This window comes from Thalassophryne amazonica, chromosome 11 (assembly GCF_902500255.1).
Source record: "Thalassophryne amazonica chromosome 11, fThaAma1.1, whole genome shotgun sequence".
Taxonomy (NCBI): Eukaryota; Metazoa; Chordata; class Actinopteri; order Batrachoidiformes; family Batrachoididae; genus Thalassophryne; species Thalassophryne amazonica.
This window is the reverse complement of record NC_047113.1, coordinates 78,389,364-78,414,881: the sequence shown is the minus strand read 5'-3', so window position 1 is coordinate 78,414,881 and position 25,518 is coordinate 78,389,364. Positions and strand designations below refer to the sequence as shown.

General features: G+C 42.0%; 1 protein-coding gene across 3 annotated transcripts in view; it reads left to right on the top strand.

Moving 5' to 3' along the window:
* matr3l1.2 (matrin 3-like 1.2) overlaps positions 1-19,973 on the top strand; it is an 86,690-nt gene extending 66,717 nt beyond the window's left edge. For all 3 annotated transcript variants that reach the window (XM_034182245.1, XM_034182246.1, XM_034182247.1), the window contains 5 exons: positions 6,337-6,467; positions 17,662-17,902; positions 19,169-19,310; positions 19,417-19,532; positions 19,623-19,973. In XM_034182245.1, coding sequence (XP_034038136.1) covers positions 6,337-6,467; positions 17,662-17,902; positions 19,169-19,310; positions 19,417-19,532; positions 19,623-19,676 — 684 coding nt within the window. In that variant the 3' untranslated portion in view covers positions 19,677-19,973. The remainder of the gene's footprint in view (positions 1-6,336; positions 6,468-17,661; positions 17,903-19,168; positions 19,311-19,416; positions 19,533-19,622) is intronic.
* Positions 19,974-25,518: the final 5,545 nt, after the last annotated feature.

Genomic DNA, 25,518 nt, shown 5'->3' with positions numbered 1-25,518 from the left:
CTTTCGTGAGCCTACGGGCAGACCCCCGAGAACTGAACGGTTTCACAGAGCTTCCAGTAATCGCGCCCAGAGGTCCTCAGGGATGCGAGGCAGAGGTGGTCGGGTTTGACTGCCAATGTTTGGCCCCCAGCCATTTTTCACGAAATCAACTCAGCCACTGGGAGGCTCAAGTTCAAGACAGATGGGTCATTTCAACCTTGTTCGAAGGTTACAAAATTCAGTTCAGATGTCATCCTCCAAAGTTCAATGGGGTGAGGATGACTGTTGTTTCCGACTCGGTGCAGTCTGCTGCCCTACAACGGGAGATTTTGGAACTCCTGGAGGGGGCCATGCAGCCAGTTCACAGTTCAGACCAGCTCAGGGGGTTCTATTCAATTTACTTCCTTGTTCCAAAGAAGGATGGCGTCTTTCGTCCTATCCTCGATCTCCGACGTCTGAATCGTTATATCAAAGTGCTGCAGTTTCACATGCTCCGCACAGTAGACGTCCTTCAAACTATCACACCAGGAGACTGGTTCACAAGTGTCGACTTAAGACGCCTATTTCCATGTGCCAGTGGCGCCTCATCACAGGCAGTTTCTCCGCTTTGCTTTCGAAGGTCAGGCATACCAGTTCAGGGTGCTTCCTTTCGGCCTCTCTCTCGCCCCTCGTACATTTACCAAATGTATGGCTGCAGCACTAGCCCCACTGCAAGCTCTTGGATTAAGAATCCTACCCTACTTAGACGGTTGGCTTGTCTGTGCTCCGACTCAGGAGCAGGCGCACAACGACACATCTCTTCTACTGAACCGTGTCTCTCATTTAGGACTCTCAGTGAACTTTGCAAAGAGTTCTCTTGTTCCCAGTCAACAAACGACCTTCATCGGCATTGCCATCAACTCCCAGACTATGACTGCATCGCCATCCCCGCAGAGAGTGGATAATGTAATTCGTCTCGTCTCACACATTCAACGGGCTGCGACGCTGCCTTTTGGTTTGCTGCTCTGGTTGGTGGGCAGATTGACTGCAATGTCGCTAGTGGTACCTTTGGGACTTATGTTTTTACGTCCCCTACAGATTTGGTTCAACAACCTAGGCCTCAACTCAAAGTTGCATCAGCACAGGCTTGTACGACTCTTCAACCAGTGCCTCCTGCACCTCAAACCTTAGGGGAACGTGGACTTCATCTGCAAGGGTGTCCCTCTAGGCTCTGTTCCTTCTCGCCGAGAGGTGGTTGTTACAGATGCATCACTCAATGGTTGGGGGGCCGTGTGGAGTCACAGGATGGTGAGGGGTGTCTGGAGTCCCCAGGAGAGACTGCAACACATAAACGTGCTGGAGCTTCGCGCTGTGCGACTGGCTCTCAAGCATTTCCTCCCGGCCCTGAGAGGAAGACATGTTCTTGTCCGGTCGGACAACACGTCAACAGTCTATCACATAAACCATCAGGGGGGGCACCAGGTCCAATCACTCATTGGCAGAAACTTGGAAGCTTCTCTTATGGGCGTTGCCTCGCCTTCAGAGTGTCAGAGCAGTTCATCTGCCCGGTGTACAGAACAGCGCAGCGGATTTACTCTCCAGACAGAAACCACCACCGGGAGAGTGGAGACTGAACCCGATTGTGGTCCAAATGATCTGGCAGAAATATGGTGCAGCGGAAGTGGACCTTTTCGCTTCAAGCACCTCGACACATTGCCCACGATGATACTCCCTCTTGGAACCAGACAGCCCGCTGGGGCAGGATGCATTGGCTCACCCGTGCCCGGATTGCCTCCTTTATGCCTTCCCTCCTCTCCCGCTGCTGATGTTGACACTGCACAGGATAGATCAGAGCAGCCACAGGGTGCTGCTGGTTGCTCCATTCTGGCCTGGGAGGATTTGGTTTCCCATGATTTACAAACTCCTCGAGGGAGAACCTTGGGCTCTCCCGGAGAGGAAGAATTTGTTGTCACAGCTACAGGGGAGGATTTGGCACCCTCACCCAGAACGCCTTCAACTGTATGTGTGGCCGTTGAGGGGCCAGACTCCTTGTTAAGTTCTTGTGACCAGGCTGTTGTTCAGACTATCCTTAATTCACGTGCTGCTTCTACCAGGGCTTTGTATGACAACAGATGGAAGCTGTTTGCGCGGTGGTGTGAGAAACGAAAGTTAGACCCGGAGCATTGCCCTGTGCCTATTCTCCTCAAATATTTACAAGAACTGCTGGAGAAAGGACTTTCTGTCGCTACCTTGAAGGTTTATGTTGCTGCAATCTCTGCCCGACACGTCTACGTTGATGGCCGGTCAGTGGGTTCACACCTCTTAGTGTGTCGTTTTTTGACAGGTGCTCTACATTTGCGGCCTCCAAGGCTTGCACGCGTACCTTCATGGGACCTTCCTCTAGTCCTGGAGGGTTTAAGCTTATCCCCTTTTGAACCAGTTGAAAGTGCTGATCTTAAATGGGTGTCAGTGAAGACTGCCTTTCTACTTGCACTGTTTTCGGCTAAGCGGGTGGGAGAGCTCCATGCCCTATCAGTCGCTGGGGACTGTTTGCGATGGAATTCTGACGGATCTGGGGTTACGCTGTGGCCTAATCCGTCCTTTTTTACCTAAGAGAATTTCAACTTTTCATGTTAACCAGCCAGTTTCCTTGGCTGTGTATGTCCCGCATTCTGATCCAGGATTATCTGTTTCAGGTTCCCTGTGTCCTGTCCGAATGTTGAAGCAGTACATTAGTGCGACTGCCGGGATCCGGAAAACGGATGCCCTGTTTGTGTGTTACGGTGATCACAAAAGAGGCTGTGCTGTCTCAAAGCAGCGACTCTCGCATTGGATCGTGGATGCCATTTGACAAGTATACAGGTCTAGAGGTCTTCAGCCTCCTAAGGTTACGTGCCATTCCACCAGAGGGGTGTCCACCTCCTGGGCTGCGCTGAGAGGTGTCCCTTTGAGTGATATTTGTGCTGCTGCTACGTGGGCTTCGTCCTGTACCTTCGCCCGCTATTACAGACTGAATGTGGCTGCTCCTCCTGCGGTGACTTCGGCGGTGTTGTCTGCCTCCACTCCCCACTGCTGATGCGAGGTGAGTGTGACTCTTCGTGACCTTGTTGGTATTAAGTCATCCAGGTGCTAAAGCACCGCCCTCTGGCGGTCAGGAGGAGTGAAATAGAACGAGAGTTACGAACGTCACCCAGGTCACATTCAATGGCGTGACTTTGTTGGTATATATTCTCGACCTCTGTGCTGCACACATGTAGTTATCCAGGTGCTAAAGCACCGCCCTCTGGCGGTCATCCAGAATTCATAGAACCGTAGTTACATTCGTAACTCTCGTTTTATGTAGAGAATGTTGAAATATCTGTGATGGACGGATACTGTGGGACAATGTGCATGTGACGGACAGACACTGTGGGACATATAGACAATCAAAAATCTAACAAGGATTTCCATATAAACTTTTCTATGCATAGTGCACTGAAATGCAAACGATATTAAAGCCATTGTCCATTTGAATTAAACGTGCCACAATTAATTTTCATTTTTGTTTACTTTTTGAAGACAACGCTTGCATTTTCTAATGTGGTTTGTCAATATTGCGAATCCTGTTTAGCCAAGTTGGCGATACAACATCAAATTAAAGGGCAAGGTTTTATAGGAGTAATTTACTAAAAGTAAACAAAAGCCTGATTTTACACAAAATGGACCATGGCTTTAAGGATTTACATCAATTGAAAATGTCGTATTAAAGGGACACTCTACTCGTATTAAAATAGTTTCTAAAAGATAAAGATCATAACAACCTTGAAATACTTCAACGGAGCATTGTAGTCCAACTATTTCTCTGGGTAAAGATCCAGTGGTGTGGGATTTTTCTCCATAAAATAAAAAGAACAGGCATAGGGACGTTTGGGTGGATTTTTCAAATTCAGCGCCTTTAGCCGGCACTGGAGATCCTTGTCTTTCAATGGAGGAGGAAACAAGTTAAATGCTGGTCCACTACTTTCCATGTTGAAAACATTGTTCTGAAAGCGATAGTTTCCCCTTCTTCCAGTTGTTGTGACACCCAAGAACTGAACAATTACTGCTGCTCATGTTTGGACACTTCTAGAGTACTGTGTTCCCACATAGCTAATCATCAGACGCAGCGGCAAACAGTTGTTTGACAAAATGGAGCTGCTCACCCTGACTTACTGAATAAAGTGAATAAGGCAGAAAATAAAATCAATATGGCCGCCATGCATGTAGTAGCCATCTTGATTTATCAGAGTGGGATGTGAATTTAAAGGGAAATCATAGCAGGATGTGCATAAAAAGGAATCATCCTGAAGCCAACCTTAGCACACCCTAGAATAATAGGCACATGCATTATTTTTACTTATCAAAAGTTGAATTTGACAAACAGCTTTTGAAAGAATGTGAATTGATGGAAAATCAGGAAACTCATGGTGTCTCACCTTCAGAAAGCTTTATAGAGTAGGGCTATATCTATACAGTTCAAGATTTCCAGTACAAATGAGGATTCTGAAGTCACTGATCAAAATAAACATGTTTACAACTTGCACCCTGTGACACTGATTGCACTTAGCATGCACTCATTGAACTGTACTTGGTGCTTCTGCACTTCCATTGCTGCTTCATTCTAAAGTGATATATTGCAAGTAATTAATCTGAGGGACCCTAAATTCAATGAAGCATAAACATGCAATCAGTACTTGTCCAATTTCATCTTTAAAAGACAGGTTACTTATAATGACTTATAATATTAGACTGAGCTACTGACTGTACATGTGACAAATGGACACTGTGGGACCAAAATGATGATTTCCATCTCTGAAACCTTCAGTATCCCAAAGTTAAATATGTGTGAATAATAAATCTTCACAAATTCTGATTTTAGTAAAAAATGTCACCTTCAACTATGTAAATTTGTAATGAATGAAGAAAAATTATCTTCAGTATCATAAAAAGAACAAAATCAATGAGCCGTAAGAGATCTGTCCTCATGCAAAAGTAAATGCAATTTGTGAAAAATGCACAAATATCTGTTGTAAACACTGACTATGCAAAAATTATACATACAAATGATACCTTTTCTATACAAATAATGTACAGTACCAAAGGAGAAAAGTCCCACAACATGTTTGTCTGTCAAAAAAAGAAAGACATTCATAGTGGCTTGCAAAAGTATTCAGCCCCTTGGTATTTCACACATTTTAATTTGTTTATGGCAGTTAAAATCAGGCTTCTCAATATAAAATTTCTAAAATGATCTTCCTCAGACTCAAACTGAAAGTAAATCTCTAGAACTTGATATAATTAATTAAAAATATAAAAGCCAAGACGATGGGGTTCCACAAGTAATGGGCACCTTTGGTATGCCTGTAAATCAGTTTTATTGCAAGTTTTCTTCAGACAAGTCAGGGGATGGATACATGAACATTTCCAAGTCATTGAATATTTCTTGAACTTTATTTACATCAGTTATGAAGAAATACAAACAGTCTGGCACACTATGGTAAATCTGTGTGGAGTAGATAGTTATGAAAAACTGACTGTGCAAAGAGAAGAGTGAGGAAAACCACCAAGACACCCAGACAACCCAGAAAAAGTTACAGGCTTCTGTGGCTGTGATTGGAGAAATTCTGCACAGTGCAAGTTTTGGATTTTATATCCCCACTTATACAGCTTCATGATGAAGTGGAGCAGAGGAGAATTTTCTTAAAAAGACCTGAAAGTTCACCTACAGTTTGCCAGAATGTACATCTGAGATGGAAGCCTAGATTTGGTGTTTTAGTGAAAGAAGACCCTCCTCCCCTCCTAACCCGCAATTGACCAACCGGTCAGTCGCGGGCTGATTTCCAGTCGGTTACCTGGTTGGGGCATGCCAGCTATAAGATGAGAAAATGTGGAGAAAGTGAAGCTCTCTGAATACTTTGTGGATGCTGTGTAAATGCAGCATTTTTCAGAAGTCTCTCTGTGTTATATAGGGCTCCAGGTGCGTTTCTCAGCCTGAGCTGAAGGAATCCACGAACGAGAAGAATCTTTCTATTGATCTCACTTTCCAACTTACCCCCACTTGTGACCAAGACCCTGAGATACTTGAACTCCTCCACCTGGGACAATAAGTGTCCTCTGACCCAGAGAGCTCCATCCTCCCCTTTCCAACAGAGGACCATGGTCTTAGATTTGGAGGTGTTGATCTTCATCCCGTCACTTCACTGTCTCAAATTCTTTGTGTTTCATAAAAAAAACATCCAAATCCCACAGCGACAAACCAGGTTCATTTGCCTTGCCACGCCCCCCAGTATGGGAACCACTGCTGGTTCCGGGTGAGTCTGGTGCTGAATGTTTGACGTAGACATTTTTTTTGTGTCTTAGTGTTTCATTGAGATGGAGAATCCAGAGGACGCAGAGAAAATGTCGGAGTATTACAAATCGGATCCAGCTCAATTCTACGGCAGGCGTCTGAAAATCTACGTCAGCAGGAAGTACCGACAGCTGAAATACGGGTAAGTATGCAAAATCACACTCTGCTTCCCTTTGGTCTTTCAAAGTAAAACCCCCAATCAGCTTTTTGTTTAAAAAAAAAAAATGCTTAAAAAAAAAATGCTTTAAAAATGTGTCCAGATTCAGTGATGATTTTAGACATTTGAATTTTCTTAAAAAGAAACAAATCTGAGGAGATGCAGCTTAAAAAACCCAACAAAACTGGAGTAGTTCTGTTACCGTCTGATCTGGCTGCAGCGTAACCTGGTTCCTGGTTCCTCAGTGGTGATGAGCCCGAAGTACCATCAGAGTTATGGTTCCTGTGCAGATCCAGAGTCAGATTTTCATAAACTTCAGGAACGGTTTTACATTAAATGTCAGTTAGTTTCTCACCTTGGGCAAATAATTGGATCAGAGCTCCGCCCTCTGATCCGGATCGGCAGCGTCTCCACATTTCCTTGAAATTGTTTTGTCTTCTTAAGAAGACCCACAAATTAGTGCAGTCAGACCATAAAACCATAACTACAAGCTTTGTGGTTAATTTAAACGAAAAACATTTAACTGCATCCAGAATTTAAAGGGGGTGCTAGTGATCATGAGTACAGCTTAGACTTGTTTTGTTCGTGCTTCTCTCTCCCACCTCATAAATCTATACAAATTTATTTGTACCACATTTTATTGGCTTTAAAGATGTCAGTGTAATTACTTATTCACCCTGTGGTCAAAAATCTGCTGAAACCTGGGACCTTCAATGAGTCTAAAGTGACGGAGGGCCACACCACCAGAGCAGCTGCTAACGCTAACGTTAGTGCTTCTGCTGCTTCTGCCTGCAAGCCTAATGAGCTGCTGGACAAAACCTATATAACATGCAGAGAACTGTGCAAGGACATGGCCGAGTCTATACCACGTGGGAACAACAAACGGTTTGATGTATTTGGAACCGACTTTCAATCACGAGTAGCTTCACAGTCTGAGCTTCAGGTGCACATGGCTAATCAGGAATTAGCAAATGAGCCTCCGCTCGCACTGATTGGTTGATTCATTCATTCTGTGTAAAAACCAATACAAGTTACAAGTCCAATAGATGGCAGTATTCTATGCATTTTGACCCATGTACTGGATGGCAGTGTGAATGGTGCCCAGTTATATCACATGGTTGTCGACCTGAATCACAACTTAACAGACTTTTCGGTTTTGCAAATGGCTTTTTTATTTATTTTTTAACAAATTTTAAAAAATGACATTTTACAAAAGCACATCTATTTGTAAACACCAACACACACGTCACAGTAACTGGTGTTGGTTTTTACATAGAATTAATAAATCAACCAATCAGTGTGAGCGGAGGCTCAGGTACCCATAATCCCTTTGGGCATCTGTGTGTGTTAATGTTCAAAACGTCAGACTTTGTGCATTATTTTAAAATTAAAAGATGTTATATTTTCCACTTTGTACAAATGACAGAGTTGACATTAATGTAGTTATTCTATCCTGAATAATTTGGTTTATAAATCAAAACCATAAATCAAACCTGATTTTCTTTTGAGGACGTCTGCCCCATGGCTGGACCACTGTATGCTGTGAAGGTAAATGACTCTTCCTTACACCAGTGGGAAGGGCGCACAAAGACAGAGTTTGTGATCTGTCTTTGATTCTTATCAGAAGCGTTGGTGTTTAAACTCAAAATCGGCTTGTCAGTAGCTGAGAGTGTACCACAGACAATACTGAAAGTTAGTGGCTATCTGGAGCTTATGATAAATTTAGTGGTTTATCGATTTAGCGTTATAAAAGCTACGTTTTCAGTTAGCTGATTAGCGGTTATCGAAGCTAACATTTTCAGGTGTCGAAATACATTTTTTAACCTACTTGCACTGGTACTAGTAAAAAAAAATTACTTACACCAAAAAAGTTACTTGCACAACCAAAAGTCACTTTCACACTGGGCCCACTTCAAGTTGCAGCAGGGAGGTGAGAACACAGCCTGCAGGTTTTTTTTTTTCTTTTTTTTTAATTAAGAAGAAATTGAATTACAACATCTCGTAGAAGAGACAGATACATCAAATAAAAAAAGACAAATAAAATCAAAAGGGGCATTACCCAGTGACAGATAAGGAGCAAGGTCATTTGATAAAATAACATAGAGTTTATATCCTTGTGGATTTTTACACGCCAGCTTAGATTTCACTTTTTGGAGAGACAAGAAAAATAATTTAAAGTCATTAACAAAACCTAAAAAGGAGGGCTTATTGTTTCTCCATTTACAACAGTGAATATACACTGAACAAAAAAAAGACAGTATGATTATTGCACAGGTGTGCCTTAGGCTGGCCACAATAAAAGGCCAGTCTAAAATGTTTAGTTTTATCACACAGCTCAATGCCACAGATGTCACAAGTTTTGAGGGAGCATGCAGTGGGCATTCTGACTGCAGGAATGTCCACCAGAGCTGTTATTCATGAACTGAATGATCATTTCTCTACTATAAGCCATCTCCAAAGGCGTTTCCGAGAATTTGCCAGTACATCCAAGTGGCCTCACAACTGCAGACCACGTGTAACCACAGCAGCCCAGGACCTCCACATCCAGCATGTTCACCTCCAAAATTATCTGAGATCAGCCACTCGGACAGCTGCTGCAACAATCGGTTTGCAGAACCAAAGAATTTCTGTACAAACTGTCAGAAAGTGTCTCAGGAAAGCTCATCTGCATGCTTGTCATCCTCACAGGGGTCTCGACCTGACTGCAGTTTGTCGTCGTAACCGACTTGAGTGGGCAAAAGCTTACATTCAATGGCATGTGGCTGCTGATCAACTCTATGCGAAGGAGATATGGTGCACTGCGTGATGCAAATGGTGGTCAAACCAGATACTGACTGGTTTTCTAAGCCCCTCCCCCCTGCCCCCAAACCCCTCCAATAAAACAAAACTGCACATTTCAGAGTGGCCTTTTATTGTGGCCAGCCTATGGCACACTTGTGCAATAATCATGCTGTATAATCTGCATCTGTGAGGTGGGATGGATTATCTCGGCAAAGGATAAGTGCTCACTAAAACAGATTTAGACAGATTTGTGAACAGTATTTGAGAGAAATAGGTCTTTTGTGTATATAGAAAATGTCTGAGTTCAGCTCATGAAAAATGGGAGCAAAACCAAAAGTGTTGTTAAATTTTTTTGTTCAGTGTAATATTTACCCATGAGTATGACAATATTTACCACATCAGAAATAGAAGACTTTAGATTGTCCATATAAAAAAGAATGAGAGAGATGACAAAAGGTAACATATCAATTATTTTCACAGATATCCAGCCAAAACTTCCTAGATACAGGGCATAAATAAAACATATGTTCTAAGGTTTCCTCAGCTACATTACAGAAAGCACAAGGCTTTACTTCAAACCCAAATCTTCTTTTAAGGAAATCAGCAACTGGATAGATTTTATTTATTTTAAAGTGAGTTTCTTTTACCTTAGGTGAAACAGGCCACTTCACAAATTTTGTGTGAGCCTTTTCCATAACTGACAAGGAGTCTGCAGATTCTCTGCACAGAGAAATCAGAGTGCACAGTTTGGCTGCAGATAGACTGTGCACTCTGATTTCTCTTCTAATTTATATTTATTCTTGTGCTGAGCTGCAGGTCTGCGCGCTGAGTTCTGTTATAGTTTATCTTTCCTCCTTTGACCGCGAGATGCATGCGCGCGAACGAACCATCCGTGAGTAAATGTGGAGATGTCTGGAGTTATACTTCATGTGGACATGTCCTGTCTCTGGCAATCAGTCTGTGAGCAGGACTTATGTCCTTTTTTTTAACACATTGATAGAGTTTGAGCGGAGAGCGAGGAACTAAACAGCCTACAGCTAGACAGTTGTCACAGCAACTCGCTCCGTGTGTGAGAGTAAAAAAAAAAATGCAGGTAAGACGAAGACAACACACTGGAAGTTTTTTTTTTTTTTTCCTTATTTATTCCTTTATTGGTTCATTCTACTGGTGCTTATAGTTGATAAAACTTGGATAAAGTTACTTGCACCAGTGCAAGTGAAGTATAAAATTACGTGCACCGCTCGAATAATATGTGCACAAACTAGCACATGCACGTACTATTTTGAGCCCTGATTTTGTTTAGCTGTGCCCACCACTGGTGAAATTGAGCGAACTCAAGAATGACTTGGTCACCTTGGTTTCATAGCCGTACCTCTCTGAACCTTGTCTTTCACTTATTCATTATTGCAATTTTTATTGATGGTATGGATATTTCAGTGTGAACCCTGGTTCTGTGACTCGTCTACAATCATTTCTGTTCGTATGTGTTCATACACTCAGGCAAATAAGTATTTGTCGATTGTCCACTGTCGATTTTGCAGGTTTTCCCACCTACAAAGAATGTTGAGGTCTGTAATTTTTATCGTAGGTTCACTTCAACTGTGAGAAACAGAATCTTAAAAAAAATTCAGAAAATCACATTGTATGATTTTTAAATAATTTGCATTTTATTGCATGAAATAAGTATTTGATTCAGTAGAAAAATGGACCTTAATATTTGGTACAGAAACCTTTGTTTGCAGTTCCAGAGCTCAGATGTTTCCTATAGTTCTTGACCAAGTTTGCACACTGCAGCAGGGATTTTGGTCCACTCCTCCATACAGATCTTCACCACATCTTTCAGGTTTGGAGTTTCAGCTCCCTCCAAAGATTTTCTATTGAGTTCAGGTCTGGAGACTGGCTCGGCCACTCCAGCACTTGAAATGCTTCTTACGTAGCTCCTCATTAGTTGCCTTAGCTGTGTTTTGGGTCATTATCATGCTGAAGACCCAGCCATGACCCATCTTCAATGCTCTGACTGAGGAAGGAGGTTGTTTGCCAAAATCTCACGATACATGACCCCATCCATCCTCCTTTCAATACGGTGCAGTCATCCTGTCCCCTTTGCAGAAAAGCACCCCCCCAAAAATGATGTTTCCACCCCCATGCTAAATTCAGAGACTGAATTTATTCCTCTCTACAATAGTTAGGCTCCAGGTTTCCTGGAGAATACGTCATTCAAAGTGGTCAAAGACTGTTTTACATATCTTGGCTTACAGTAACTATTGATGCCATTTGGAACTTCAAAACCCACAGGATTTCTAAAATTCAGCTGCAGAAGCCCAAGTTGGAGGGTGGGCTTAGTTTGGGCACCACGTCTGGGCTGCCAACATCAGGGCCCTCATCTATTGGCAAGGGGGAACCCCCAAAAACCTGACTGCTGGTGCCCCCCTGTGGCTCCAAATGGAGGCAGGGTCTGTTGGCAACTCCTTCCCACCTGCATTATTGTTCTCTAAACTGGCGAAACCACAGAATTTAAAGAGGTTGAGCTTTGCTTTGAAACGCTCTGTCAAGATCCCTAACCAGGTCAGGAAGGCTCTAAGTCTGGCGGAGACCTCTCCCCGAACACCAGTTTGTTACAACCACTCATTTCTACAACCCCAATTCCAATGAAGTTGGGACGTTTTGTAAAATGTCAGTAAAAACAGAATACAATGATTTGCAAATCCTCTTCAACCAATATTCAGTTGAATACACCACAAAGACAAGATATTTAATGTTCATACTGTATTGTTGTATACTTTATTGTTTTGCTCATTTGGATGTCTGCAACACGTTTTAAAAAAGCTGGGACAGTGGTATGTTTACCACTGTGTTACATTGCCTTTCCTTCTAACAACACTCAATAAGCATTTGGGAACTGAGGACACTAATTGCTGAAGCTTTTTAGGTGGAATTATTTCCCATTCTTGCTTGATGAACGACTTCAGTTGTTCAACAGTCCAGGGTCTCTGTCGTATTTTGTGCTTCTTAATGCGCCACACATGTTCAATGGGCGACAGGTCTGGACTGCAGGCAGACCAGTCTAGTACCCTCACTCTTTTACTACGAAGCCACGCTGTTGTAACACGTGCAGAATGTGGCTTCGCATTGTCTTGCTGAAATAAGCAGGGATGTCCCTGAAAAAGGAGTTGGTTGGATGGCAGCATGTTTCTCCAAAACCTGGATGTACCTTTCAGCATTGATGGTGCCATCACAGATGTGTAAGTTGCCCATGCCATGGGTACTAACACACTCCCATACCATCACAGATGCTGGCTTTTGAACTTCGTGCTGGTAACAATCTGGATGGTCTTTTTTCTCTTTTGTCCAGAGGACACGACGTCCATAATTTCCAAAAACAATTTGAAATGTGGGCTCATCAGACCACAGCACACTTTTCCACTTTGTGTCTGTCCATTTCAAATGAGCTCGGGTACAGAGAAGGCGGCGGCGTTTCTGGATGTTGTTGATGTATGGCTTTCACTTTGCATGGTAGAGTTTTAACTTGTACTTGTAGATGTAGTGACAAACTGTGTTAACTGACAATGGTTTCTGAAGTGTTCCTGAGCCCACGCGGTAAAATCCTTTACACTATATCAGTTTTCAATGCAGTGCCGCCTGACGGATCGAAGGTAACGGGCATTCAGTGTTGGTTTTCGGCCTTGCTGCTTACGTGTAGAAAGTTTTCCAGATTCTCTGAATCTTCTGATTATATTATGGACTGTAGATGATGGAATCCCTAAATTCCTTTCAATTGAACGTTGAGAAACATTGTTCTTAAACTGTTGGACTGTTTTTCACGCAGTTGTTCACAAAGTGGTGATCCTTGCCCAATCTTTGTTTGTGAACAGCTGAGCCTTTTGGGGATGCTCCTTTTATACCCAATCATGACACTCACCTGTTTCCAATTAAGTGTTCTTTGAGCATTCATCAACTTTCCCAGTCTTTTGTTGCCCCGTCACAACTTTTCTGCAATGTGTTGCAGGCATCCATTTCAAAATGAGCATTTATTTGCAAAAAAAAAAACAAAACAGTTTATTAGTTTTAACATTAAATATCTTGTCTTTGTGGTGTATTCAGCTGAAGACGATTTGCAAATCATTGTATTCTGTTTTTATTTACATTTCACACAACGTCCCAACTTCACTGGAATTGGGGTTTTACCTCCATGGTCTTACAAGAGACCGAAAGGAAGATAGATGCAAAGTTTGCATCCTTTGAATCATTGAGCGAGAAGTTCAATCTGCCACATTTTTTTCTTGATCTACAGGTTAGGCATTACATTGTCCATATATCCAACTTTGAGACCCTTAAAAGGGAGTGCATATTTTTGATACTCTGCAGAATCCCTCAGATTCTAGGTGTCTAGTGTCCGGGTTTGTGAATGTGTTGGATGTGGGTGATCCAGCGTCCGCTATTAGTGTTGTACTCTGTAATTGTGATCGTCACTGACTTTTTAAAATGCTGATGCCAAAGCTTTCTTTTTTACAACATCATGCAAGTTTTCTAAGTCCACGGACACGATCTTTGTGTTACCGATACAAATCGGTGTCCTCGGATCCGCGGAACTTCACGGAGGAAAAATGCCACTCAAAGCGTAGCTGTTGCGACCATTGTCGTAAAGCGGGACTGGTTGGTTGCTGCAGCGACGCTGTGTGGCTCCTACAAGATGCTTAAGCTAAATGTAGCATGTGGACATCGCAAACTTTTAGAGCTCTGAAGTTTTTAAAAGAATTTTGCAGCACATCTGTGTCATGGAGCGACATCAGACAGAGTGAAGATGGCGAGAAAGATGGCTTGAAAAAGTCTGATAAGGACAAGAATCTGTGGAATTGTCACTGGCTTCGTGAACACACCTGAAAGATAAACGGGAAAAGCAAACTGTGCCATCAGGAAACACGGTAAGAAAACATGGTTTCTCTCCCTGGATAATAAACAGGATCTCCGGGATTTTAGAAAAGATTTACTTTTTTTATTAGTCTAGACTTTCTTTCATTGGAAAAAAGACATTGTGGCTTTGAATGGATTTACATGAATTTACACAAGAATGTAAGATTGTTTTTTAATGTAGACTTTTTTCATGGGAAAAGACACTGGATTTACATGACAACGTGACTTTTTTACTATAAGGTATGTTATTGATATTTTGCCATGATTTTCAAAATATTCTACAAGCTTTATTTGTGGTTTTTGAAAAGTTTTAAGTCTTTCCAGTCTTAATGAATTTCATGTAGTTCAATTGTTCTGAGTTAATGCATAATTTGGTTTACAATTAAAAGGAAAATCATTCTAGGTCCTATTTCCACATCATAGTCTGTTTTTTCAACATTATCATTGCCAGTTCAAATGAAAGGATGAATTCAGAATTATGTGCTTCTTTTGAGATTTTTTTTTTTTTTCTTCTTCTTCTAGGAGATGCTGAAAATGTCATTACATACAAAATTAGTTTGGTTTCTGGGGCCCTGAGGATCCTAAACTCCAGCTTGAGATACTGCAAATTTTCCTCGGATTTCACAGTTTTCATTTCACAGCCCTGAATTAGGATTAATGGACTAATAACAAAGGGAAAAAAAAAAGCATGTCGTTCTACAGGGCTCAAGGCTGGGCTGCACCTTCACAAGTTTATGGTAAAAAAAAAAAAATCCCTCTCCCTCTCTATTTCCCAGAGTTGCCAGGTTTGGTTAAGCAGCAACTCAGGCTAAGCCTGACAGTTCGCCTGGTCCGGACCAGGTTAGTTTACCGGCATATGTTGCCGTGGTAACTCTGTAGGAACTAACCTGAGCTTGCTTTATGGAACTGGATCCACTGGAAAATAAACTAGACTAGTGAAATAAGCCTGGTTTATTTGGTTAGTCTGATTTATGAAATGGAAATTTTGAACGAAGGGCAACGAAAACCTCAGTCTCTCGTTTTGCTGTCATTCTTGACGTTTTTTAAGCGTTTGTGTAGTTTTTGTAACGTTATTGTTTAATATGACTTCATTGGAGCAGCTGAAAGTTTTCACACAGTGCAGAAGCCGGTTTGTGAGCGCTGAGGCTGCTGCGTTCATGTATATTGGAAATTACAGGGCAAACTCAGCCTGCTTGCTTGGATTTTTTTGATCTGTGTGGGGGGTGCAGCTTCAGTGGGCTCAGGCACCTTACATAGGCCAAAATTAATCTTTTGTGTGGATATAATTAGTTATTTTGCCACAAGCAACTGTTGAATTTGAAATAACAAAGTTGTGTAATTTCCGACAGTACTTGAATGCAGCGGCAGCAGGAGCTACTGCGTGCGCTTATTGTTATTAAATATAACAATCTGAGTGTAGGAATGACAATCCAGTCCTTCTGTACATGTGGCAACGGGTAGATGAATAAAAATGATTATATAAAGAGCTGTTCTGGAAGACAGAATTCATGTTGTGGATCAGTGATCAGCTGGAGGAAATAACTGCACGTGTGTCAATGCGTGCGTTCACACGCAGATTAATTTACTGTTCTGATATATTAAAACATCTTTACACTTATTTATATTTATTCTCCCTTTTGACAGTTTTCTGTTATAAATAAATATATATGGCTTAGAACACAATACTGTGATACAGCAGTGACCACGGCGCATTTTTTTTTATTGGAGGAAGACGGAGCGCGCAGCGTGTCAACAGACAGTGTGGATTCTGATAATGATGGACATGATCCCTCTCTTGTTCTGGACGAGGAACCAGAGCAGGTGGTCCACTGACGTGCACACAGATCTCCGCAGATTCTGTTTGCAGTTTCACCAGGACTCAGGTGCTATGAGCTCCGTCCCAGCGCCAAGTCCTGGAACGCAGAGAGACAGACACACACTGCTCCAGCTGTGGCTCCAGGTGCGTTTCGCCGAGATCGTGAGCTTCAGTTTTGTTAATTTCCTCTTTCGTCCCTTTAGCGCTCTTGCTTCGCAGACTGTTCAGGGATAAAAGCTCTTTCGTCCACCTTTTCTCAACGAATTGTGATGTTTTTTACTTTTTCCCTTCGTTCAGGAATCGTCGTGTGCCGTGTGACTGGGCCATAAAGAGCTGGGTATCAACATATCTGATGAAGTTAGGGAGAACAGCACATGTACAGTAAAGTCCTGATCTATTAATACCAGACACCATTTAATTCAATTTAAAGTGGTTCACCGTCTTCGTTACTCCCTGCTGTTTCCCCGCCGCGTGACCGGTGTGGAGTCTCGCTGACTTCACTGTTTCAGGTGTTCTGGTCCAAGATATTTGATTGGTACTCAAAGGCCTGTATGTGTTCCATCTCCTCTGATGCTGACTTGGGCTGGTCTTGGCTGAGTGTCTCAGGTTTGGCGTGATAGTTGGGTGATTCTTTAACTACGGGCACTATTGGCCTTGTAAATGTAATTTCCACCACACCATTGCCTTACAATATAAAGCACCTTGGGGCAACTGTTTGTTGTGATTTGGCGCTATATACATGTGTTCTGATGTCACTGTTTATCTCCATAGAAACTACCCACACAATCTTTCATACAAACTTTTTAAAGGGACATTATTGTTGTGGTGGAAATTACGGCAATAGTGTGGGACAACTACATTTCGTTTAAAAAAAATCACAACAGTTGTATGACATTGAATACCCCAATTATGTTTTGATTATTTTACTGATATTTTATTCAGAGATATTTTAAAACATTAGAAAAAATGTTTTTTTACTATTCATTTTCATCATTGAAGTCTGGGTGTGGGACAAGCACAAAACGGCAATATTTGCATATAATGATGCTGAAAAAAGGTGAAAGTCACATCATAGACTACGACAAATTTCTTAAAACACTTTCATTGTAAAGATAACTATAAAAGTGTGAAATTTCCACTTTTTTCTTTTTTTCATAAAATATGATCAAGGGACATAAAAGTGCCTGTAGTCTAAGAATCACCCAGTTACCAAATGGCTCATCCTCCACGAGTGGAAATCTCCATCTCCTCCGTCCTTTAAAAGGTGCATTGTGGACATATCGGTCATACGGGTGGAGAATGAGACTTTCTAGAACAGACTCTTGCTGCCATCTGGGACTCCTTCCTCATTCACTGGGGTGGGTGTGGCCACGTGATGACGTCCGTGTGGGACAGTGCAGAAACCACACCTTACACTTTATCTTACAAGCAGCAAGTTTGATGATGTATCTTGTTCTTTTAACGAGGCTATTTAATACCACAAATGTGTCTTATTTTGATTTGTAGTCTGAAAAAGCTGTCTAATATTTGGCCGAGTTTGGATCGGCGGTAACAGCCGTCAGTGCTTGAATGACAAGTAACACGTTGACTGCAGCCCGTATGTGGGCAGGCGGATTGTCTGCTGATGTCATTTCTGGAGGAAACGCTGAGTCACGAGTTTTGCTTTTTCAGGCATCGACGTGTGACAGCACCAGAAGAGAAGAAGGCATCAAAGAGGGAGAGCTCCAAATCCTCCAAACACGCCGAGGAACCTCCCGCCAAGAAGGTAAAAGAGGAGCCAAAGACCGAGGAGCAACAGGAGAAAGAAGAACAGGAGAAAGAGGAGGAGCTTGAGAGCGCTGAGGTGGTTATTGAAGAGAGCGAAGAACACGTGACTGAGAACTCTGACGCCTGCAATCAGAGCCCACCAAACGTGAGTGCATCTGTTCAGAACACGTGTCTGTGGTAATTACAGTTGATATTCAGTACCATCAGGATGACCACCACATCCTTTATTCTCACATTCACACATCCTTTATGACCCCTTCACATATAGTGTGAAGTTTGGACAAAAGCAGCGAAACAGTTTGAAATTAGCGCACGAAACATCGCGCTGACGGTCAGGCGTGCACGAACCCGGTGCCAGAGTTCGTGCACGCACCGGTGTCCATCGAGCAGGAACAGTGCCAGGTGCACCACGACACCACTTATGTGGAAGAAATAAAAACTAACTGGTACCTGTGGGACCACATCGCACCGCTTAGGGGCCCTTATTCTCATGTTCTCGCGTCCTTTGGGTTGAGTTGAACCTCGGACATACGGTGATTAAAGTCTTCCGGAAATGACCAGAAATCCGGGTTTTTACTCACGTGGTGAACATCTGTGTTATTTTTGGTAGCATATGTCAGAATCCATTCATTCGGTTCCATGCCCAAACAGTTGGTGGCAGTAATGTGCTGTGTTGGTTTCCAAGCCGCTCGTAATCTCCAAAGAAAGTGTTGTGTGTGCATGCTAACGTCCATTAAAATGTCTTATAAATGACTCCAGAGGTGTTATTGGGTTACAAAAACAGCATGTTAAGTTTTAGAAGTTTTTATTTCTTGCTAGCTTTTACATCATATATGACAGAGGCTACATTTACACAAAAACAAAACAGCAGCTAGCTAGACCAGCCACTAACATCACAGTGGTGCTCAACTCTGATTGGCTCTCATGCCCGCCCCTCAAAAAAAAGAATAAAACAAATTGCATGATTCATAGCATAAGAATGTTCCCTGTGAATTTATAAACTCTGGTAATAGGACTCACACATGCAGCAATACCCGAGGGTCATCAAAATAAATTTTTTTTATAAAATTTACCAAAAGTCACACGTTCATCCTCCAGAGCTGTCTGTGTTCACCAAAAATCTCATTGATTTCTCGCCAGTTTCATCGTAAATTGTGGCTGAAATTTTACTGTTCTGCAGAAATTGTGTATATATAATAAATTTCTCTTTCATAATGCAACTGCCACAAAAATGACAGAAAAGTACATTTTGTTAAATTTTTGAAGTTTAGTGAGTCGGCAGACAAAATTTTGTATATTTGTACGAACAGCAAGGTGACCTCTGACCTTGTCCACAGAGGAACAGGTGAAGTCACGCTGCTCCAGATCAGTTTGACTGCTGGATTTTTGTTTTGTTTTGTTTTTTGGGGAGGGGGGGCAGGAGGAGGCTGAGAAACAGAATGAGGTGGAGGCAGCTGTCAGTCAGAACAGAGGGGAGGAGCAACCGCTCTCTGATGCCACACCCAGTCCCACCTCCTTGCCTCTGCCGCCGTTTGACCCCGACAGCCCCGTTGGTAAGGAGGAAAAAAAAAAAAAAAAAGGTCCTGACCCATGATGTCAGACTGTTGGCTAATGCTATGGCTCATAAATGTTTTTTTTTTTTTTTTTATGTTGCTGCAGGTGTGGAACACATTAAGTCGGGTTATTACTGCCGCGTCTGCTTCCTGTTTTACTCCAATGAAGATGTTGCAAAGCGGTTGCACTGCAGCACCCAATCGCACTATGAAAAGCTTCAGGTAAGATGGCCCTGCCCACACTGCACAAAGCTCCACCCACTTTGAGAACATTTGGAGAAAAAAAAAAAACCCTGCCCTTTTGTTTTCTAGAAATATCTGGAGAAACGACAGAGTGCAGAAGAATGCACGAAGCTGCCGGAGTGAAAGACACCCATGCGAATGTCTTCTTTTTTATTAGAACAGGGCGCTGCCGCCGTCGTCGTTGTTTATTAGTGTCGTACAGAAACGTGGAACCTGAACTTTGAATCATTTTCTTCACTTTATCAACCGAAATTAAGGTTTTGTTTTTTTTTTAAGTGACTTTTATTTGGAAGTTTGACTGGTTGTGTTCCTCAGTATAAAAAAAAAAACACTTCTGGTTCGAGACCCAACATCCTGTGTGTTTTAGCTCAAGTAACCTGCAGGAGTTCGTGTTGGTTTGAATAAAGCTTCTAAGTGTCACATTCCCGGTTTCTTTATTTCACACTGTCCTTGAGCAAGGTGTTAAACATCAACACTGACAAACACGTTTACAAAACACTCCGGCTTTTTTCAGGGGTTAAAGGTTGAGCTTCTTCTCTGAGTGTACCTGAAGAAAAAGCACAAAACAAATGAACCCACAGAAAAAAAAAATGAAGCATACAAATATTGTTAAAGTGCAGTACTGGTGCTGAGTACCTGGTACTTGTGACGGTGTGCGCGGCTGCAGCAGTGCTGCAGTTTGGCTTCGTCCTCATCGGCATAGATCACGTTACACAGCGTGCACATGTAGCCGACGACGGGCCGAACAAACTCCACCCCTAATTCAAAAATAAATACTAGTGAGCACGAGAGGACACAGTGCCCCCCCCCCCCCCCCCAAAAAAAAACACTCAGGAACAGTGTCTGGGATCAACTGCTTCTTCAGATATCGAGCCAGCAAGTGAATGACAGATGGACAGACACGATCTCTGTCCTCCCGTATTTCCTACCGGGGGATAAAAAAAAAAAAAAAAAAAGCGCAGCTTCCTGCAGTGGTGTCATTCCACTAACAGGGATTAAAGTTTTCAGTTGTTGGATTACTTTGCTTGACGGCAGGTTTAGAGGACGTAAAACACACTCCTAAAACCTTCACTCGGGGCCCAGGTTCATAAAGGGTCATCTTTAGACATTAGTCCTTGCGTAAATCTCTTAGTTGGCTAAAATTTTCAGCCTTTTACAGAGGAGGCTAAAACTTCATTGTCTTACCTCAAAAAAGGTGGCGATTGTACCACCACCTGACAGAGGAGGAAGGAAGGAGAGACTTGCAGCGGGATTTAGGAAATGCCAGAGAAAAATAGGTTTTTAGGTTGTCAACAAAACCATCGTGCACTGGAGGCGTTTCCTGGCAATGGCACTCGCGAGGCCGCTCCAACCATGAAAACAGTTGACTAACATAAGACGGCTAATCTATAAGTTTAGTCAACAATGTGAAACTGAGATTAGACGGCTAATGTTGAGTGACTAACCGTAGATGACTAAGCAAGATTAGTAGACTAAAAAATCTGACTGTTAATGAAACTGGGTCCAAGTCATGATTTCCACATAAATACACATTCTTGATTTTTGCTGCTCAGAGACTGCAGACCAGGGCCGCATACAGACAGAGAGGGTGTTGGGGGTGGGGAGGGACAACACCCCTTGATTAAAGATCTACTTTTAAAGATATCTTTTAAACTACTACTACTTAATCATTTATTAACTAAAATGATTAAATTACTATTTCTCTGGGCCTACGTTTTACTGTAGCTCTGGATTAAGTTTATCTGATGAGCCATAAAAAAATAAATTTAGTTGATTTAAATTTTTTCTCCATAGCTGAAGTGGGATGTGAACCAATATCTTTTTTTAATGTAGCATCTATGTTCGGCATTACTAGCTCAGTTTAGGGTTCGGGCTTTAAAAGCAGGTCAGTTAGGATGAAAATAATTACGGCTCTTGTGGTTCGTAATCTGATCAAACAAGCATGTAATATTGGTTAAAGGCAAAAAAATAAAAAATCTAAATACAATAAACAAACTGGGGGGCAGGGTGAGAAATAGTCATCAAAAACCCAAAACTTTCTGGAGGCCAATTAAGCTCCTTTCACACCGTGCCCACTTAAAGTTGCGTCGTGCAGCGTCATGACGTCACGTGGATGCAACCTAGTGCTGAGATGTAGCTCAACGCCAGAACACCACAATGGATGCAAAGGATGAAGTAAATCAGATGCCAAAAATTAAACATGTTTAATTTTTTTCTGCATAGGACACAGAAATTAAGCGGGTTCAGCGCAAGTCAGAGCAAGGTAACTACTCAACGTGACTGAAAGCTACACCCTCACAATACGTTACCCGACGCCAATTTACGATTCCTGCTGTGTTCCATTGTTTCCGAAGTACAACCCCTGGCAATAATTATGGAATCACCGGCCTTGGAGGATGTTCATTCAGTTTAATTTTGTAAAAAAAAAAGATCACAGACATGACACACAACTAAAGTCATTTCAAATGGCAACTTTCTGGCTTTAAGAAATACTAAGAAATCAGGAAAAATAATTGTGGCAGTCAGTAACGGTTACTTTTTTAGACCAAGCAGAGGCAAAAAAATATGGACTCACTCAATTCTGAGGAATAAATTATGGAATCACCCTGTAAATTTTCATCCCCAAAACTAACACCTGCATCAAATCAGATCTGCTCATTAGTCTGCATCTAAAAAGGAGTGATCACACCTTGGAGAGCTGTTGCACCAAGTGGACTGACATGAATCATGGCTCCAACACGAGAGATGTCAATTGAAACAAAGGAGAGGATTATCAAACTCTTAAAAGAGGGTAAATCATCACGCAATGTTGCAAAAGATGTTGGTTGTTCAGTCAGCTGTCTAAACTCTGGACCAAATACAAACATGGGAAGGTTGTTAAAGGCAAACATACTGGTAGAGCAAGGAAGACATCAAAGCATCAAGACAGAAAACTTAAAGCAATATGTCTCAAAAATCGAAAATGCACAACAAAACAAATGAGGAACGAATGGGAGGAAACTGGAGTCAACGTCTTGTGTCCAAACTGTAAGAAACCGCCTAAAGGAAATGGGATTTACATACAGAAAAGCTAGAAAAGCTAAACGAAAGCCATCATTAACACCTAAACAGAAAAAAACAAGGTTACAATGGGCTAAGGAAAAGCAATCGTGGACTGTGGATGAAAGTTATATTCAGTGATGAATCTCGAATCTGCATTGGGCAAGGTGATGACGCTGGAACTTTTGTTTGGTGCCGTTCCACTGAGATTTATAAAGATAACTGCCTGAAGAGAACATGTAAATTTCCACAGTCGATGATATGGGGCTGCATGTCAGGTAAAGGCACTGGGGAGATGGCTGTCATTACATCATCAATAAATGCACAAGTTTACGTTGATATTTTGGACACTTTTCTTATCCCATCAATTGAAAGGATGTTTGGGGATGATGAAATCATTTTTCAAGATGATAATGCATCTTGCCATAGAGCAAAAACTAAAAACATTCCTTGCAAAAAGACACACAGGGTCAATGTCATGACCTGCAAATAGTCTGGATCTTAATCCAATTGAAAATCTTTGGTGGAAGTTGAAGAAAATGGTCCATGACAAGGTTCCTACCTGCAAAGCTGATCTGGCAACAGCAATCAGAGAAAGTTGGAGCCAGATTGAATAAGAGTACTGTTTGTCACTCATTAAGTCCATGCCTCAGAGACTGCAAGCTGTTATAAAAGCCAGAGGTGGTGCAACAAAATACTAGTGATGTGTTGGAGCGTTCTTTTGTTTTTTCATGATTCCATAATTTTTTTTCCTCAGAATTGAGTGATTCCATATTCTTTTCCCTCTGCTTGGTCTAAAAAAGTAACCGTTACTGACTGCCACAATTTTTTTTTCCTGATTTCTTATAGTGTTTCTTAAAGCCAGAAAGTTGCCATTTGAAATGACTTTAGTTTTGTGTCATGTCTGTGATCTGCTTTTTTTTCTACAAAATTAAACAACTGAATGAACATCCTCCGAGGCTGGTGATTCCATAATTTTTGCCAGGGGTTGTATAAGTAACGCAGGATTGTTTTTATACCATGTACACAATGTAGTAAAACTACACGCTCAATAAGAGCACAGAAAAAACTAGAAGCATTTGGAGAGCGCAAACCTCCGCCAAGGCCATAGGATCACTGACGTCATATGGAATACCCTTTGGCAAAGAGACTTATTCCACATCGTTTCACGTATCTACCACCTTGTTTCAGATTCAGTTGTTAACCCTCTGGGGTCCGAGGGTTTTTGGACAGTTCACTTGCCTGGCATAAATGTTTTATTATTGCTGTTAACAACTCTCCCTGCATCCCACAGTCAAGTTTTGTCTCTTTTTTTCAGGACAACCTGTACTTTCAAAATATGCTATAGTTGTGTTTTATAAGTGTAATAAAGGATTACAATCAGAAATAAGAAAGGAAAAAGTAAAGCGGAAAATTTTCCACACACAGCAAACTATAATAACTGTTTTTTTACATTGATAAAGGTAATTTATAAAGACTGTACAACAAAAAGAAAACAAATTCACATTTTGAACAATCTATACAAAATGGTCTATGCATTGTTTGCCTTCATCTCAAAGCAATTTCTGTCTGCTACAGCAGATTTTGACGGATTTCCATCATTTGTTGGAAAACTAGCACCCATTTGTGTGTAAATGTGGAGATGTCTGGAGTTATACTTGATGTGGACATGTCCTGTTTCTGGCAATCAGTCTGTGAGCAGGACTTATGTCCTTTTTGTCCTTTAACACAATGATGAGAGAGTTTGAGGGGAGAGCGAGGAACTGCCTGCAGCCAGCCAGTTTTTTTTTTTTCTTTTAACTGTTCCGATGTGCGCGCGTGAACCAATCGTCCATGAGTGGGCTGGAGATGTCCGGACTTTTTACTGGATGTGGACATGTCCTGTCTCTGGCAATCAGTAGGTGAGCAGGACTTTTATGGACTTTATTTAAACACACTTGTGAGAGAGGAGTGAGGAGCTGCAGCTGCAGTCAGGTTTTTTTTCTGTGCTCTTTTTGAGTGTGTAGTTTTACTGTATTGTGTACATGGTATAAAAACAATCCTGCATGATTTATACTTCGGGAACAATGGAACACAGCAGGAATCATAAATTGGCGTTGGGTAACGTATTGAGAGGGTGTGGCTTCCAGTCACATTGTGTACTGTCAGGTTGCTCTGACTTGCACTGAAACCACTTAATTTCTGCGTCCTGTGCTTGGTGCAGAAAAAATTTAACATGTTTAATTTTTGGCGTCCGATTTGCTTTGTCCTTTGCGTCCCTCGTGCTGTTGTGGCGTTGAGCTACATCATCTCGGCACTGGGTTGCTTCCACGTGGCGTCATCACGACACAACTCGAAGTGTGCCCGGTGTGAAAGGGTCTTAAGGCTGACAAAGATCCCCACCCGGCTACACCCCTGAGGTTTTAATAGGTGTTGAATGAGGTAAAAGCTGTCCCTTTAAAATGTGTTTATCCTGAAGTATTTAAATAATGTGCAGGTTAAAGTCTTCCTGTAATATGATGCTGTGTGAGAATATAATCTGTTCAGCTGGAGAACAGTTTGCTCTTTTCTTTACCGTCTCCACCTGGTTTTAAACTCGATGGTGAACAGTTAGATTTTTTTTTTTTTTTTTTGCTTTAATGGTTGCACTGAGCTGCCAGCTGGCGGCGCCAGTCGCTGATGTTTGACTTCACTCAACAACCCTCAGTTTGACACGTACCAACAGGCGGTGCAGCTTCAGCGCCCCCTTCAGGCTGCTCCATGCTGACTTCAGTGTTTCCTGTTTCAGCTTCTGTGAGTTTCTGAAAAAAAAAAAGAAAAAAAAATCAGCAGCTTTTAAAGTTTAACCTCTCAGGAAGGTTCAGGCTTTGATCCAGTGTTACCTCTGGACCTGTGCTGTCTGGACCCGTTTTAGGTGACGCCTCCTTTTCTTGGTCCTGTGGCAGCT